This window comes from Zonotrichia albicollis, chromosome 4 (assembly GCF_047830755.1).
Source record: "Zonotrichia albicollis isolate bZonAlb1 chromosome 4, bZonAlb1.hap1, whole genome shotgun sequence".
NCBI lineage: Eukaryota > Metazoa > Chordata > Aves > Passeriformes > Passerellidae > Zonotrichia > Zonotrichia albicollis.
The window spans coordinates 49,151,293-49,168,715 of NC_133822.1; the positions used below are offsets into that span (position 1 = coordinate 49,151,293).

A 17,423-nucleotide genomic window follows, 5' to 3' on the forward strand; every position below is an offset into this window, starting at 1 on the left:
CCTGATGAGAAAGGAGCCCTAAGAAAAAATTCTCTGTTGAGGAAAAAGAAGGAACTCTTCTTCCTTCACTGAGAAATTGAATGGAGATGCTTGCAAGTTTACAGAGTTTATCCATCCTTAAGGAGCTACTGGAGCCAGACTGCCAAGCTACACTTGATGCCAGATTTAATTACTCCTGCATTTGCATTTGGGGATCTCTCCCCCAAAATTGCTGTGTGGAGAATCCTCTGCACTGTGCCAGACTGAAAGTCCGCAAGGCCAGCACCATTCATCTCTCTTTGTTTCTGTAGTAAGGAGCAGAATAAAACTCCGATTGTGAGCAGCTCAGCTATATAGAATTTGAAATTCAGCAGCATAAAAAGATAGCAAAAGAATCCCAGGTGCATTCAGTAGTGGAATGTATGAATTCTGCACAACCAAAATCCTCCAGATATATAAGCAGGCACAGGTGGAGACTATAAATTGAATAAAGCAGTATTAACTTCATGGGTGCAAATTCACCAACCTGTGCACCTGAACAGAGAAATCCTCTCACAAGAGGCATAACCCTGCTCCCTCACTGTTACTGAATCATCACCTGTAACAACAGAGTGCTAATTGGCAAGGAGGCCATAAGTTGGCAACACTCATTCTTCACAGCTCTGAACTTATTATTTCAAGTATTTTTTTTTAAGCAGATGTTAGTTCAAAATTAAGGGACAAGCAAAAACCTAGAAAAATGGATTCAATTAAAGGAAAGAAAGTGTGATTGGGGAAAGTAAGATATCTTTTAGACTGAATCTTAAATGTTTTGAAAAACATAGATACCAAAGGTACCAGTGATGGATGTCAATCACTCATTATAGATATGAGAATGACTTAGTAATTTAAAAGAGTTTCCCTTTTAGAAAAGAGTCAAAAACAAAGCCTTTAAATAAGTTTTGAGCTGAGGTTTGGGTTTATATGGGTATTACTGCTATTTTTAAGTACAGCGAGTGTCCCTGTGCACTGGAGTGGCCTCACCTTAATTCCTTTGTGCAGTTTTGGGTGCCACAATATAAGAAAGATATTAAGATGTTGGAAAGCATCCAAAGGAGGGACGTGAGGACAATGAAGGGCCTTGAGGGGAAGCCGTATGAGTGGTGGCTGGGGTCACTGTTCAGTGTGGAGAAGAGAAGATTGAGGGGAGACCTCATTGCAGTTACTGCCTCACAAGGGGAAGAGCAGGGGCAGACACTGAGCCCTTCTCTGTGGTGCCAGTGACAGAGCCCAAGGGAATGGCCTGAAGCTTTGTCAGGGGGGGTTCAGGTTGGGTATTAGAAAAATGTTCTTCATCCACAGGGTGGCTGGGCACTGGAACAGGCTCCCCAGGGCAGTGGTCACAGCACCAAGACTGTCTGAGTTCCAGAAGCATTTGGGCAATGCTCTTGGGCACATGGAGTGACTCTGGGAATGGTGCTGTGCAGGGCCTTTGGCTGGATTGGATAATCCCTGTGAGTGCCTTCCAATTCAGAGTATTCTGTGATTCTGCAGCACTTGAAGCACAGTAATGTAACTGCTTTGGGTTTGCTTGGCAAAGGTAGCAGTTTTGACTTTTCGTGCTACCTTTTTAAAGGTGACCTGCCTGCTCCCACAGTCTGAAGGCTTGTTGTTTGACTTGGAAACAGAAATGGAAAGGCTCTGTCCCCAAAGGAAGACTTCTCATGGTAAAGACCTGTCCTTGCTGGAGAGCCTAAGAGCATCACTCCACTGGTGCTGAGGCAGTGATGTTGAACCCAAAGGAGGTACACCATGCCTAGAAAAATGTTTCTTTCCCCTATAAAAATCAGCTGATACAATTAAATTTGTTTCCTTGCTCCTGCAAGTACAGTGTCTTCAATAAACCCATCTTTGCTCTGTGACTTTCTACAGTTCTTCAGTTCAAAGATGTTGGCAGAGGGGTTGTGCATATTCACCCTAAGCACGATTATTGGCAGTCTCTTCTTTCTACCAATGCTGCCAATCAGGTTTCCAGTAAATGTAAAGCCTCTTGAGGAGATGCACCCAAAATCCTAACACCAGTTATCCATGCATAAAACAACAGCAGAGGCAAGAAAGAGACCTAGTGAGACAAAAGGGGGAAGCCCTGCAGTGATTGCAAGCCATGCCCAGGCATTCCGAGCTGGCTCTTGCTGCCAGCAGTGATGGCCACTGTGCAGCACCACCTCTGCCCAGCAGCAGTCCCAGGGTGAAACAACAAACAAACTGAAAAAAACACCCCTGAAAAAGCCTTTGCCTTACTCCTGAAAACACAGTCTTCTCTTTCACTGAACAGGCAAGGAGGAAGTAGTTTTGTTTTCATTGCTAAAAGGTGAGACCAGGACTTATTTTTAGCAGGACTTTGAGCTCAGGGCTAGACCCTTGTGGAGCTTTGAGCAGGGCTAACTGGATTACTTGCATTATACAACACATCCCTGTTAGGTTCTGCCAGGTAGCTCAGACACCAAATAAAACAGGCCTCCATCAGAGCCTGCAGAGCAATTACTGAACATCATGGGGAGAATTGGCAGGCAGGGATTACCAAAATGTCATGCAGGACCAAAAGATTACAGGCACATAAACATTTCAGTCATCACTTATGAACCAAACTGTGAACTTAATGTCACAGAACAATAGCTGACAGAGGTGGAGGTGCTGGATAAGGAAACCTTACAAATATCTTTGTATTCAAACAATCTGGATTTAAAGATGTTTGCAATACACTGACTTTTCCCCGCACAGATAATCACATCCCTTTGCTCTGACAAGCAGTCATTTTTTCCCTCATTGTTGCAAGATGCAGAGATCCTCAGCTGGATGGCTGCATGCAGAGGCAGCACAGTGTCTTACTGACAGTCAAGCCCTTTCCCCCTCAGGCCCAAGCACTGCTCCGCAGGTGGAGGGAATTAATTTAGAAAACTGTGAAGTAACAGAGCAAACCAAGATTTATGTTCCAACATTTTATGGATGAGCAGCCTTGCTACCTGAGCACCCTTGGCTTGCACACATAATTATTCTGAGATAAGTGGGAACCCTGCAGGGCACCCCAACAACACACAGGTTGTCACTAATCACTTGACAGGGTTTGCTCTTCAAATCTCTGATGAATTGTGTACAGCATCCTGCAGCCAGCACACAGGAGGTTAAAGCATGGCTGGCTCATCTGCTGTGCCACAGCAAAGGAAACACAGAGTGTTCTTGTGTATGGGACAAACCCAGAGCTAACAAGCAATAATGCCATAGAAATCAGCCACTAATAAGAAATGACTTGACACAGGTTGCTCTGCCTGTCTCTGCATGGCATGAGACAGTGAGGCCTCAGCTCATGGCAATCTTAGCTTCTCTCTTTGTTGTTCTTGTCATGGATGTCAATGGCACCAGGAACACGAAGGAATAAAGTGACAGGATCTTCCCCATCCTGCCTGTTCCCACAGGCCTCCCACTTTAGCAGCTGTGGCCCTTGTTTGCATGAGGCTGTGACTGCAGACTGCTGGGACACTGGGTGTGAGACCCAGAACACCAAAGCCCCTGAGCTCAGTGCCCTCTCAAACCTTTGGCAACAGCCTGAGAACGTCATCTGGATTTGTCCTTTATTTTAGAGTCTGAAACCAACTGAAGGCTGGTTTCTGCTGTGCTGGGCTTCCTTCAGCCTGGGGTATCATCATGCCAACAGAGAGGCACCTTCACCAGAGATCCAGAAAAGCAACTTGAACATGCAGCTTGAGCCCCTTGTCCCAAAGCTTGTCAGAGAAGAGTGCAACACTGAAGTTAAGTGCCCGCAGTGCAAAGCAAAACCTCACTCTTCAGTAAAGCACTGAGCTCCAAGATAAGCTGTACTTTGGTTCCCTAAGACAAATGTCAGGCAGCTAATTTTGCGGGGCAGTTTGATTTACAGTAACTAAGAATGGTTGAAATTGCCAAGTCTGCTTCTCATCCCTTTTGCATAACTTTGAACTGTGAGAATGGCACCTCATTTTTTTCATCTTTCCAAAGTAACCTGTTGAACCCACCAAACTAAAAGGGAGAAGTTACCCAACAGTACACTCTGCCTGCAGCAACATTTCTGACAATGAAAACTGAGTAAACTCGATGAAGAGGAGATGTTGTTCTTTCATTGCCTGCATATTTAAGTAGAATTTTATTCTGCTGTTTCAAAAGAGGGAGTATTAACATTACAAACACCACATTCTCTAAGGAACTATTTACTGTACATTTTATACAGACTGACAGAGAACAGTTAGCTTATCCACACAGTGAAAAAATACTGTCAGAAAACACGCACACTTCTATTTTGAGGGGAACAGATTTCTCCCTCTTTGTTGTGGCTTCTTTTCACTGCTTTTTAGGCTGCTTAGTCATCATTGCTCTAAAAGTATACCCAAGCAAGCACATTCCCAGTCAGCAGAACTTATCTCCCAAAGCTCATTGCTATCTCCAGAAGAAAATAGATGGTGTACACATTTCAGCTTAGACTATCTTCTAGTATCTCTGGCAGCAAGCCTCTCTCATCCTGTGTATGAATTGTTGCATGATCAGCAAAAGGCAGTGTTTCAAGGCAGCCATTGTGCTGGCAAGAACTTTTAGCAGTATAGGATTCAGCATCTTTAGGGGAAAAAACCCTTCCTGAGTGCTGCACAATTTCTCAGTGCCAGCTTACATAAATGTCAGATGCTAGGCAGAAAGAAAAGCTTTGTCTTTGCTACACCAAAATGTAATGTGAGAATTAGCTCCCATAGCTCTGGACACCTACCACCCTCCACTCCTCTAGAGGAGAGAAATAAACATCTCTGAGCATCTGACCTGTATCAGGCATTTACTTTGGGGTAAGGTAAAAGGCTCCTGTTTCTCTCCACTGACTAAAAAAGTCACACAGTTACCTTTTACACCATCCTTCGCACACCAGTTTAGATGTATCCTAGCCATGACTCCTCCTGCAGACAATCCCATGTTTCTGACTCTCCTGCTCACTTGGGCAGTGGCTGCTGCAAGTCCCAGTTCTCAGGAGTACAAGGAACAGGCAGCACCTGCCTGCCCAGACAAACCAGAACCATAACTTGGCTCCTGGTCACCAGATCCAAGCTTTGGCACCTTGAGGACCAGAGGACTCCCAAGAAGGTCCCTGACAGGTCTGATGCCAACACTCAGAGTGCCCTAAGTTTTAACCTCTGCATGCTGTAAGCAATGTTTCTGTCCCCTCTAAAGGAAAAAGTTTTGCTATAAAGTTTTGGTGGTGTCCCTCTGAAAAGAGTTAACCAGGGACAACAAACTCATCCTGCGCATGCTGGCTGTGTCTATTCTCTTCAAGGAGACAATTGTTACAGCCAGCCTAGCACAAAGCTGAAGCCCCCAAGGCAAGGCACTAGCAGGACACTCACAGTGAGTCAGGCATTTCTCCACCTGCCATCCATTTTCCTCCTGATTGTCTTTCTGAACTGAAATATCTGGTGCCAGCACTCCCAGACTGAGCCCTGAATTGCACCTGCAAGCCATGAGCTATTCCCTCATCTATTTACCTTTCCAGTGTGTGTGGGACAGGACTAACCTCCTCCTGCAGCCACAGGACCTTTTATTTCCTGGCAGATCACACAGAAAGAGACAGGAAAAAGCACTCCCTCCCCTTTCTGTTCACTGGAGGAAGGAAACCACACGACATACACATGAAGTCACATCAACACTGGCAGCAAAAGTAAGAACTGAAACAGAAGGGGAGATGCTTTAGGTTACAACTTTCTACTCTACAAGCACATATGAAACCTGGCAGTTCTGTTGCTGTTTATTTATATCTGATCCATTAACCCTCTATGAACACAATTGCTGAGTTAGTTTGTCATATTTACTGATCTCCCCTTTTCTTCCATGAACACAATAGGGTTTCTTTCCTGTGGAGGAAAGGAACATTAATATCCACACCAGAAATCTGCCATCTGAATGTTAAAAGCCAAGATGCTTTTTGCTATAAAAATTGATGTTTTAAGGAAAACTTTTCTCAGTGTTTTATATTTTTACTTCAAGTGGTAAAAATACTCCTTTCTTTTCTGTATAGCTTTTCATCAGTAGAGCTGTCCTGCAAAGTTCTGGGCTGAGCTCTGTGTGATAAAGCAGATTGCCCTGGAGGGGGTCTCTGTGTGTATGCACATATGCATGCATTTATAGTTTGTTCAAACAGAGCCAATGGACAGCTGTGAAGCAGATGCACAAGCACTCCTGCCCAGCCAAAAGGAGATTACTCACCTCAAGTGCTGGTTAAAGTAGCATGTGAATGGTTGAGATCCCACTTTCTCCTTCCAGTATTTCTGCTTGTACGTGACGTTCTCAGAGTTCTCCTGATCATCTCTTGCACAGGGAGGGATGTATGAGCACTGCCAAGAAACATTGCAAAACAGGGTTACTGCTGTGCTCAGGAACTCAGGGCATCACTTCTCTGCCTCTTCCTCATGCTACCAGCGTGACTGAAATGGACTGAGAATGACAAACAAAAGCCCCAAAGAAACAGAAAAGAAATATTTGCTGAACTTCACTTCAATTGCTAATTATTGTGTGCGGGTACTGGAAAAGAATATAGTAGCATTCAGAAAGAAAATAAAAACTTTGCCATGTTTGTTCCACTCTTAAACCAAACCACCTCATAATATCTTGGAGTTTGGCATGATGAATGTGAAAATGATAATTTCATTTTGATGTATTCCTAGCCAGCTGCATGGATTGGATTTTAATAGCTTCCTATTTTCAGTGAGGCTCATAATCAGAAGTTTAGTTAAGCATCATGCTAATAAATATCCCAAAGAGTCCAGCAAGCTTTCCCAGAGGATGGGATATCTGGCTGATGTCCACTGATATAAGTATTTATCTACTGTGTACAACACACAGAAAGAAGAAAAAGGGCTCACAGCCCTGCTTCAGCAGAAAGGTTCAGTATCTGCTTCTGCTGTACAGAAGTCAAGGAGAGTTGAGCATGCAGCTGAGCTACCTGCAGATCTCACCCTCAGTCATCTGCTTCAAAGCCCAGAGAGCAAGGGAGATTCCTCGCACAGCTTGGTGCCCTTGGGACTGGGCTTTCAGAGGCTCCCCTATGGGTCAGACACAGACACCCACCCCCACATTCCTTGTTTCCAAGTCTCTGCCACACCACCCTTAAGTCCTATCCACAGGCAGTTAACCAACAGAAAGCAAACAGTGCCCTGAATCAAGTGTCAGCCTATCAGAGTTCAGTGTCCAAGCACAATCCCTCTCATTTTTCCCAGGCATCCACACAGGAGATCATGACAGGAGCTGTTGAACCACACTGAGTGACAGAGCTTGGCTGACCCTCCCATAACACAGAGGCTTTTCCCCTTGCAGGACGTATGGACACCAAGTGAACTGAACACACTGAATTTTAATTCGTTTAAAACTGGGAGCTGCAAACAGAAAAAAGTGTGATTGGGAAGGCAGCTAAAAGGACTCCTGCTTAGGAAAGATGAGGAAGCAGAAGTGTTGTCATCTTATTGCAAAGTTCCCATACCTTCTCAGTGATTTCTCATGGACAGCTCCTCACAGCACTGACTCCTTCTTCACAGCTCAACCAACAAACTCCAACTCTCTCCTCACCCAGGTAACCCACTCTTCTATAGCACTCATCATTGCTGGACACAGCTGTGGCCTGTAAAGGGCAGGTCTGTTCCTAATCTCTGGTAATTAGCACAGCTGCAACTCCTCAGGGGTGAGATTGCCTTCTGCACGATCTTTATTTTCTTAATTCTATCCCCCCACACAGAAGGTGAAGTGTGTGGGAAGCCCCTAAAGGGGGGCCCACAATTGATCACAACATTAATTTCTCCTGTGTCCTGAAGGCAGGAATAGCAAGGAGAGCCCTCTCTGATGTGAGCATGAAGCTCACCATGGCTCACTGTGCCTGGCACTGCTTCCTCTCCTTCAGCTGAGGTTTCACAGGAGCTTACCTGCCCCCAGCTGCACACTATACCTAAGATGTACAGACCTGCAAGAGCATGTTCACCATACAACAGCTTGAAGATTTGCCATTCCAAGGGCAAGGGAGAAATCTCAGGATTTTATTCCCCTGATCATGTAAAATCTGACCACTTGTGTCAGCTCCTGCAATTGCTACCAGTGTTTTGTGTGCTTCAGAATTACAGAATCTGCAAGGTTTTCCTTGCTGCTTCCAGACTGAAACCTACCTTTGCACACGCAAGGATCTTCATTTTCACATGGACTCCTGGCTGGTGTTGCCAGGCACAGAGCTCCCTTTAGCTCCCTGTTCACGGGACCCTACACAAGGGGTGTCCCACTGCTGATGATGGAGGACAGAAATGAGGGCAACTCCACTCTACTTCAGGAACCAGAATGCAGGGCTTATCACATACTGTTTTGCCATCTCAGATAATATTCCTTGGTCAGCAGAACTTTTTGTTTGGTTGCCCACTTTGGAAGCATCAAACACTCCCCTTTTTCCTCCACACTCCCAGTGCACAAACACATTTGTGCAGCAGCTGGGCAGAGTCAGCAAATTTGGCACAAAGACACCTGAGAGCACTGCTGGCTCTGCTCTGACCCCTGCCAGCACCCATGTGCTGCACCTTCCCAGCTGCTCCCCTGCTCCCTGCTTGGCCCGGGCTCCAGCCCTTCCAACATCCTCCACTCCGAGGTTTTCCTGTAGGGAACTTTCCCTGCCCTGGGAATGGCACCAAACCCCACGGGCTGTGCACTCACTGCCTCCATCTGACAGCAACCACCACTCTGCTCTTCCCAGCCCCTGCTTGTGGGCAGCCCCCAGCTTTTAGGGGCTCCAGAAAGAGCTCCCAAACCAGACACTGTTTAGCCAGCACACAAAATGCATAACTAGACAAACCAGCTAAGTACCAATAGAGATTATTTTGCCTAAATGCACCCAGCTATCTCAAAACTCCTTTTCCTGTGTTCCTGGCTCCTGTACACATATTTCCTCTATCCTCTGAGATGTTTCCTCTTCCTGGCTGAGCCTGCTGCTGTCCTCTGCTATGAAAGAGCAGCCAGTGCCCCACCAGTCCTGGTTAAACTTTCTCTGGATCCTTCAGAGACCTTCCACCCCACAATATATCACTGCAATCCTTCACAAAGTTCATAACCTGGTGAGCTGTTGGCTAGCCCCATGCTGAGTTTCAGGCTTAGAAACAACAGAGAGGTCTCTTTTCCCAAGAGATGTCCCTCTGAACAGACAAGTATCAAACTTTAGCAGACTCCCAGGACATTTCATCAGAGAGCTTCACATTCTTTCCCCTCAGTCCCCATGCTGTTAGCTCAACACATAGATATTAAAAATTGAGTTTTCAGGGCAGGGATTTTTCTTGGTTTGGAAGATGTAAAGGGGCCCACAGAGTTTCTCTGGGCAGCACTTCTGTGTTTTCCTGTGCCAAAGCAAGGCAGTGTATAGGAGTGTTGCCAGTGCCTACAGGAGGGACTCCTGGAAGGTGGGCACAAAAGTAAACATTTTCCATAACTCAAACTTCACATCATTTTTTGCACACATAATCCCAGCTGACAGAGAGCATCTGGATACAATTCTACCTCTTCCTCTCTATTTCCATGCGGAAAACACAAAGGAGACACCTGGGGTCTTGCTATAAATTGACGTGGCCTCACTACTTCTGCCTGCTGAGGATTAACAGTCCTGAGGAGAGGAATGGTCCCTGCCCAAATATGAATCCCAGGGGCCACCCTGAAACATCAACTCAATGTGACAAAGGCCTTGAGCAACAGAAAACACCCAAGATGCAATCCCAGAGTGAGCATTGTCAGCTGCTGCACAAACACTGGGGCTTGTTTGCCTCCCCAGGATGCCAGCGCTGTCCCCACAATCCAAGGTGATTTTTGTCTCTTTCTGACCCACACAGGGGCTTGATCTCTCTTCATACCTTTAGGACACTTTGCTCTGCCACATCTATCACCCTCCAAAGCAGATTCAGCGGGCAGATAAAAGGGAATTGTGTCTTCACAAATTTTGCTGCTGTGACTTGATGGATGGATGTGAAATAATTTCCACTTTGGCAATAGGCAGTTTCTGAAACATTAAATCTGTATTCCTCCCATGGAAGACATGGCATGAAATACTGACATCAAAACATAAACGAATGCCAACTGAAAGCAAGCTGGGACACCAGTAAAAAGGTCAGTTAATAGCCAATACATCTTTACACCAAGGTTTTGTAGGATTTGTATCTGTGTTTGCTGCTGGATGCTCCCACTTCAGTCTCTGCAGGTGCCAGGAAAAATTCCTGGTACATCTGAACACTTAATGAGGGCAGATGTTCTTCCATATCACAGAGAAAGAGCAGATGCATGAACTCTTGACTATGGTTTAAGTTCCAGGTTGAATTTCTTGCTTTTCAAAGATCAATTCTTGCCTAATTCAGTCACATTTTAAATTAAAAAAACCAGACTTGACAGACTACAAGTCAAAGAAAGTTTCACATGTGAAGAGACATTCCAGCCCAAAGTAGAAGCAGTTCAGCCCAACAGAAGACAAAATTCAGGAGCAAGATTTCAAAGTCAGTTTCCAGGTGAGCTGTGGAGGAGCATCCTGCTGGCTCCTGGTGAGCTGTGGGGCAGGGCATGTGCCATTTGTTTGGTGTGACACAGCCCTGCCACACCTGCTGGAGTGGAGATCACCTGCAGCCCATGGTGAGCCCCCACCACAGCAAAGGGATCCATCCCAAAGGAGGTGGTGGCTTTGAGGGAAGCCCACATGGGAGCAGGGTCCTGGCAGGACCTGTGCTCCTGGGGAGAGAGGAGCCCATGCTGGAACTACAGCCTGTGGGAAGGACCCACGCTGGAGAAGGTGATGCAGGACTGTCTCCTGTGGGAGAAACCCCACCCTGGAGCAGGGAAAGAGTGTGAACAGGGAGGAGTGCAAATGTGTGATGAACTGACCACAGCCCACATTCCCTGTCCCTCTGTGCTGGTGGGAAGGAGGAGGTAAAGAAAATTAGGAGTGAAGTTAAGCTCTGGAGGAAAAGATGGGCAGGGGAAAGGCATTTTTATATTTGATTTTATTTATGCAGTACCCTTCTCTGATTTAATTGGCAATAAAACTGATTAGTTTCCCTGAGTCAAGTACATTTTTCCCATGATGATAAAGGATGGATGATCCCTCCCTGTCCTTATCTCAACCCACAAGCCTTTCATTATATTTTCTCTCCCTTGTCCACCTGAGGAGTGATAGAGCAGCTTGGGGGGGACCTGAAGTCCAGCCAGGGTCAGCCCACCACAGCAAGCAATAGATGAGCTGCTCCTGACTCTGTGTGTGTCTCCATGCACTCCTGGGTTACCTTCATGGCCTGGAGGGCAGGAAGGGCTGCCACAGCCATCCCACTGGGCAGGGCAGGAGCTGGTGGGCTCACTCCATTAGTACAGAAATGGCCCTTCTCAGCTGAGGGTCCTGAGGGAACGGGAGCTGAGCACCATGCCTGGCTTCCACCTGCATCTGTCAGTGCAAACCATCATCATCAGCAGCAGCAGCAGCAGCACAGCCCACCAGGAGGGATCAAACCCATGACCCCTCTCAGAGGCTCAAGGCAGGGAGTGGTGCCCAGGTGGGACAAGTGGGTTATAGGGTTTATCCATGGCCCCTGGGCCCACTTGCCGAGGAATTGCTTGGCAGCATCTGCAGAGTTTGCCTGTCCCAGGTACCAGCCCAAGCGCAGATCTGAATGCTTCACCAGACAGAGGCTCCAGACTCTCACAAAATTATTGTCAAGTTGCACTCTGTTATGAAACCTCCTCAGCCACGGGCCATATTTAAGAGAGTCCAAAAATTAAGCCCAAGTCTATTTACAGGTGTGCAGAAGAGATGACTGCACATCATGCTGTCATGTGGAGCCATTACACAGAGAAGCACCACAGGGGCACGGGGAGTGTGGAGAGCAGACAAGGGGCAGCTGCTGCTCTTTGCTCCTTGCCTGGGGACCAGGAGGGCCAGAACCAGGTCCTCTGCACAGCTGCCAACATCTGCCTTGCAGTCACTCCCCTAAACTTTCCTAGGCAAAACAGGGGGGAGCTCCTTCCAACCCTACACTTAACTGCAGATGTAGAAAGGAAATGTCTAAAAAGCCAGAGATCTGACATTTTCAGCAGCTGCCATACTCCCCTAGGCCTCGTCCCTGTGCACCTCCAATGTACCCCATGGCCAGAGGGGAACAGTGACAAATTGACTTTGGAATTAATCCTGCTTAAGCCTAATCTCAGAGATTATTATTGCTATCAAGGCAGCTGAAGAAAGGCTACAGTCACTCCAATGAATTTCTTCCTCTGAGACAGCAATCAGAAAAAAAAAGAGGAAATCCACAGATCACTCAGACAACACAAATGTAATCGGGTTCGGTGCTTTATATATACATTCCTGGATTATCTCTGACCCAGCTATATAATCTTTTAAGAGCTAAAATGAATCCTGGGCTGTACAATGATGTGATTATCTTAGAAAGCAAGAGAAGAAAAAAAAAATTCTTTTTCCTGCATCTAGAAAAATATTTTTTCTCACTGGAACAGACATTCATATCTGTGATATGTTTATATGTCAGCCTGCTCTACTACACAAAGTAGAAGATTTTTAATCAAATATACTGGAGATTTTTGGGTGGAGTGAAGCGACCAACTGATTTTTTATTGCTGTGTGTTGTAAGGAGCCTGAACTATGCCCTTTCAACACTATTGATTTACAGGGAAAAATTGCTACCCCACAAAGAGAAGCACCTAAGCAGAAAGTGAAATTTAAAAAATGTTCAAAACAAAATTGGTCTTGTTCTTCCTTTCTAACTAGTGAGAACTGATTAACATGTTGTATGTATGTCTGATTAACTTGTTGTATGTGTGTCTAAATGCATGAACACAAGGAGGCATAGTGCAAATGTGATGGGAACAGGAAGGGTTAAACAGCTCTCTAAGTGTTTGTTCATCACTACGTACAGGATCCTGAGCATTAAATCCTGCAGGTTCCTACTCTGTGCCTCTAGCTAATGTGTTCCAGCATAAAATCCTGAAAGCTTTCAAAGACAGCAAGACTTGAAATCAAAAATCAAAGGAGGGTGTAAGTGTTTGGGTCCACAGGCATTGAAGTAGGGAAAAAAGGGAAAACCAAAGAAACAGATGCAGACTTCAATCCCTTACAAAGATATTTTTTCCTGAAGTGACCTAACCAACTTTTCTTCTTATTTTGTTTTTTGTTTTACATAAGCTTCTCAAAGTAGGAAAAATAATTAGAGTACATTTTTTTTCTACATAGTTTTCCACTGAGATAAATTCAATTACTACCAAAGAATACAGTTACATCAAAAAATTGCATCCTTTCTGCTTGGTCACATCTGGTAAATCAGATTTAATCCTCAGCAATCAATATCCCAGGGTAAACAGCCCACATGTAGAGATGCAAGGTGGAAGGTAAAGAAAACAGATTATATTTGTAAAAGCAGGGAAGTAACACACACTGCCAACAGCCCTGTTTTCTTATGTAGAGTTAACACGAAATTAATTGTTAAATAAAAATAGTTTTCTGAGTGACATTTACAGGCATTACTTCTGAAGCTCGGAGTGCCTCCCTGCATTTGCAATTCAGCCAGGTGCAATCCTTCTCTTCCCTCCACACTTCCAGAAAGGCAGAAGAAAATAAGATCAAGAAGTAAGAACAGAACAAAGTGGTGGGCCAGAAGGGCAGTGTGGTCACGGTCCGGTTTGAGAGCTGCTGCTGAACCTGCAGGGCTGCCAGAGCTGCTGAGCCCAGGCACTGTGGTGCCAATCAGCCCTCACCTCCCAGTTTCCATCTCTGAGCTCCATCCTTGCTGGACATGGCCACAGCAGGGCCACAGGGCCGAGCTCAGGGACAGCCACGCTGCACCCTCTGCAGAGCCACGTCATCGTTACCCCCTCTCAAAGGGCGACTTTCCTCCTGCATTTTGCCAACTCCCCCCTGCCCACCTGCAAATGGAGAGGTGTTCAGAGGAGCCCTGCAGCTCGGCCAGCTAGGGCACTCCTGGCACGGCTGTGCCACCACAGCCCCCTGCACAGGGAGCCTGGCAGCAGCACTCCCAGGAAAAGGCCTGCAAAGCTCCCTCACAGGCCAGCACTTCCTCTGCTTTGTGATCAGGCTCCATCCAGCACTGCAGCTCCAATCACTCACCACTTCTGAGCAGTGCCAACAATTTAATCCAAATTCTGCCAGATTTACCATCCTGCTACTTACTCTGCTGATTTTTACCTTCGCCACCCTTCCAAGCTGCCAAGGGGGAAAAAGCAACCCTCAAACCCTGAGTGTGAAGCTTTACCTGCCCTCCAAGGGAGGGAGCACACCAGCACAAGTATGACTGAGGAGGTGTGAGGCTGCACATCCCACCTGGACACCCAAGCATGCTTCCCAGCCCCTGCATTGTGCTGAGCATGGCCCTTGGCACTATCTGGCATCCACATCTCAGCCAAAGAGCCGCTTGTACTATACACTCCTAATCTCAAGTTCTTTCAGGAGTAGGAGCATTCCGACATATTTGGTTTTTTTCTTCTTCAAACTCCTGAATAAGATTTCCTCCACTCAAGTGTGTGCTGTCAAAAGCCATCTTTACCCAGCATAAAAAGAAAAAGGAGAAGGCAGAGTAACTGCCTTTAAAGAAAGAGAAAGCACAAGTCACACATTTGCCTTCCCCAGTTTGCTGGGAGATGTAACTTTCACGAATTCCTCATTTGGTCCCTTTTCGTATGGGTGATGGAGGAGTTTAAGAACCAAAACAGCACGGGGGAAACTTTTGTTTTGGCGCAGCCCCTTCCCCAGCGCCCCGCCAGCAGCAGTTCCATCACCGAGTCTCCGTGCGCTTTGGGCAGCGGCGCTGCGAGATCCCCACGCAGCGGCACCGAGCCCTGCCCGGACGGACAGACAGACAGACAGACCGCCCTGCCGGCAGCAGCAGCTTCTGCTCCTCTCCCGGGGCATCCCGGGTTCCGGCGGGCCGGCAGGGGCACTGGAGCCTCCGCCGCTGTCCCTGCGCCGCCAACCGGGGGCTGCGCTCCGGACGGAATGGGGATGGCAGCGAAGTGTGAGTGCGTGAGAGTCTGTGTGTGTGTGTGTGCATGTATCATACTTAGTATAGTATATAGTACAGTACAATACACTATATAGTATATTATACATTACACAGAGCATGCTATACTGTGCTACGTAGAATCACAAACATCCCGAATTGAAAGGCACCCACCGGGATCATCAGGACCATCTCCTGGCCCTGCACAGGACAGCCCCAAGAGTCACACCATGGGCTTGACAGAAAACGCTTCTTGAACTCTGTCAGCTTTGGTGCTGTGACCGCTTCCCTGGGGAGCCTGTTCAGTGCCCAACCACCCTCTGGGTGAAGAACCTTTTCCTAGTATCGAGCCTGAGCCTTTCCTGAGATGATACAGATATAAACACAACACATAAATATAGATGTACAGTGCATGTTTATAGATACACACTGTGGAGATATACTACTTTTTGCTCAGCAACATGCAGAGCGGCATTTCGGACGGATGCTCCCCCACCTCACTTACCATCCTTCACTTCTAGAAGAGAAATCCACGCACGGAACAGAGGGCGGGAGAGGGAGCGGTGAAGGGGCACCGAGCGCGGCGGGACCACCGCCCGCGCTGTGGGAGAGGAGGGAGCCCGCGGGTCTCACCTTGGGGTTGGTGCGCAGCTGCCGCTCGTCCTCATGGAGCAGGGCGGGCGCGGAGGAGCGGGAGGTGCGGACCAGCACCTGCAGGCAGGGGTAGCGGGCGGTGCCGCGGCACGCCGCCCCGCAGGAGAAGGTGCAGGCGAAGCGCTCCCCCAGCTGCCGCACCGCCAGCACCGTGCAGTTGGCGGAGCCGCCGCCGCCCCGCTCCTGCAGCGCCGGGCGAAGCCAGCAACAGCCCAAACCCAGGAGGGAGAGCAAGCCGGCGGCGATGAGGAGGAAGCCCAGCCGCATGCTCTTGTCCTCCGCCTCCGTGTACTCGTAAGCCGCCCGGCTCCTCGCCATCGCCCGGCCGCCGCTGGCATCCGCCGCCGGGCAGCAGCCACTGCCATCGGCTAAAGCCGCCGCCGCTCCCCGCCTCCCTCCCCGCCTCCTCCGAGGCTGACTGTGCGTGTAACCAGCACGGGAAAAAAAAAGATAAATAAATAAAATGCAAATTTAATCCCGTCTGACCTAATTCAGAGCCCTCCGGGGGTGGAAAGGGACAGATTGCAGCGGGATTATCTAACCCCGGAGATTTGCTGTGCGGAGGGCTAGTCCGGATTAATACTGGGTGCCATCATGCAATGTACAACATCTAGAACAGGGTGGGTGGGGTCCTTTGGGTGCATTGTGGCCCCCCTCTAAGGCAACCCTGGCTTGGTTAAATCCTGGAGATCTTGTGTAAAGTCCCGTTTAGTACCGCCAAGGCATCAAAGTCTGCAAGGTCTCTATGAGTAGAGGAGGAAACTAACCTCAAATTAAAGAAATTAAATATCTAGTAAAGCTACTGAACAAGTCAGTAAAAATACTGAAATATTCAGTAAAGCTACTGAAACTATTCAAGTGAGAAGGCAGCTTCTATTTTTACCTTATTAATTAGGAAGGGACATAATGGGAATTGGCAAAATGTTAACATTTTTGGGGTGCAGAGTAAAGTATTCTGGCCAGCCCCAAAACCAGCATCTGCACAGCAGGGACAGAGATAACAGACAAGCAAGATGATAGCTATCACACACAGGAATTGCTTTGAACAGGAAGGTATTGACCTTTGAAAGTTCACCCTAAGAAGTGCTGTCTTCCAAGCAGAATTGCAAGAAAAGCGGCTGATTCAAGAAAATATATTTATTCGGCAAATAAAGTTTGGTTATTACCCAGCATTTCCCACTTGTGTGGCAACACAAGTTCTTTGGTGCCAAAGTACCATAGCAATTCTTATAGTTCTATTCTGTCATCTTTATCACAGGCAATTAGGTAGAACAAAATGTGAGCCCAGAGCTGATAGCTGAACTTGATGACACAGCAGAGAAGAAGGCAGAGAAACACAGAAAAAGTTCAGGAAATAGCACTTTCCTTTTTCAATCTCTTTCCCACTGCAGAGTGCAACGTCAAACTTTTATAAATGAAGCTGATCCATAGGTTCTCCAAATGGACTATTAAGCAAGGTTTGGCAGGAAGGCTATTAAGAGTCCACGCTGTGCCATGAATATAGATGGATGTAAATATTGTCCTTGCTTGCACAGTGCACTACCACACTCCTCTCAAGCCAGCTGCTTTGCAGTAGCCTGCCCTGATTATCAAAGGGTTTCTGGAAAAGTATACCAGCTCTGAGCCAGAATTGTGGTTTTTTTACTTAAACCTCCTATAGGCGTTTATACTAGAAACTCAACTCCTCTTGCTTAGTCCTTAGCTCTGTTCATTCATACCCATCATCAGGTTTTGCTGCCA

General features: G+C 47.1%; 1 protein-coding gene across 1 annotated transcript in view; it reads right to left on the bottom strand.

The window, feature by feature from the left end:
- KCNMB4 (potassium calcium-activated channel subfamily M regulatory beta subunit 4) overlaps nucleotides 1–16,305 on the bottom strand; it is a 34,566-nt gene extending 18,261 nt beyond the window's left edge. The window contains exons 1-2 of the mRNA XM_005480599.4: nucleotides 15,663–16,305; nucleotides 6,229–6,356 (exon numbers count right to left, since the gene is read on the bottom strand). Coding sequence (XP_005480656.1) covers nucleotides 6,229–6,356; nucleotides 15,663–16,001 — 467 coding nt within the window. The 5' untranslated portion in view covers nucleotides 16,002–16,305. The remainder of the gene's footprint in view (nucleotides 1–6,228; nucleotides 6,357–15,662) is intronic.
- Between the last annotated feature and the right edge of the window lie 1,118 nt (nucleotides 16,306–17,423).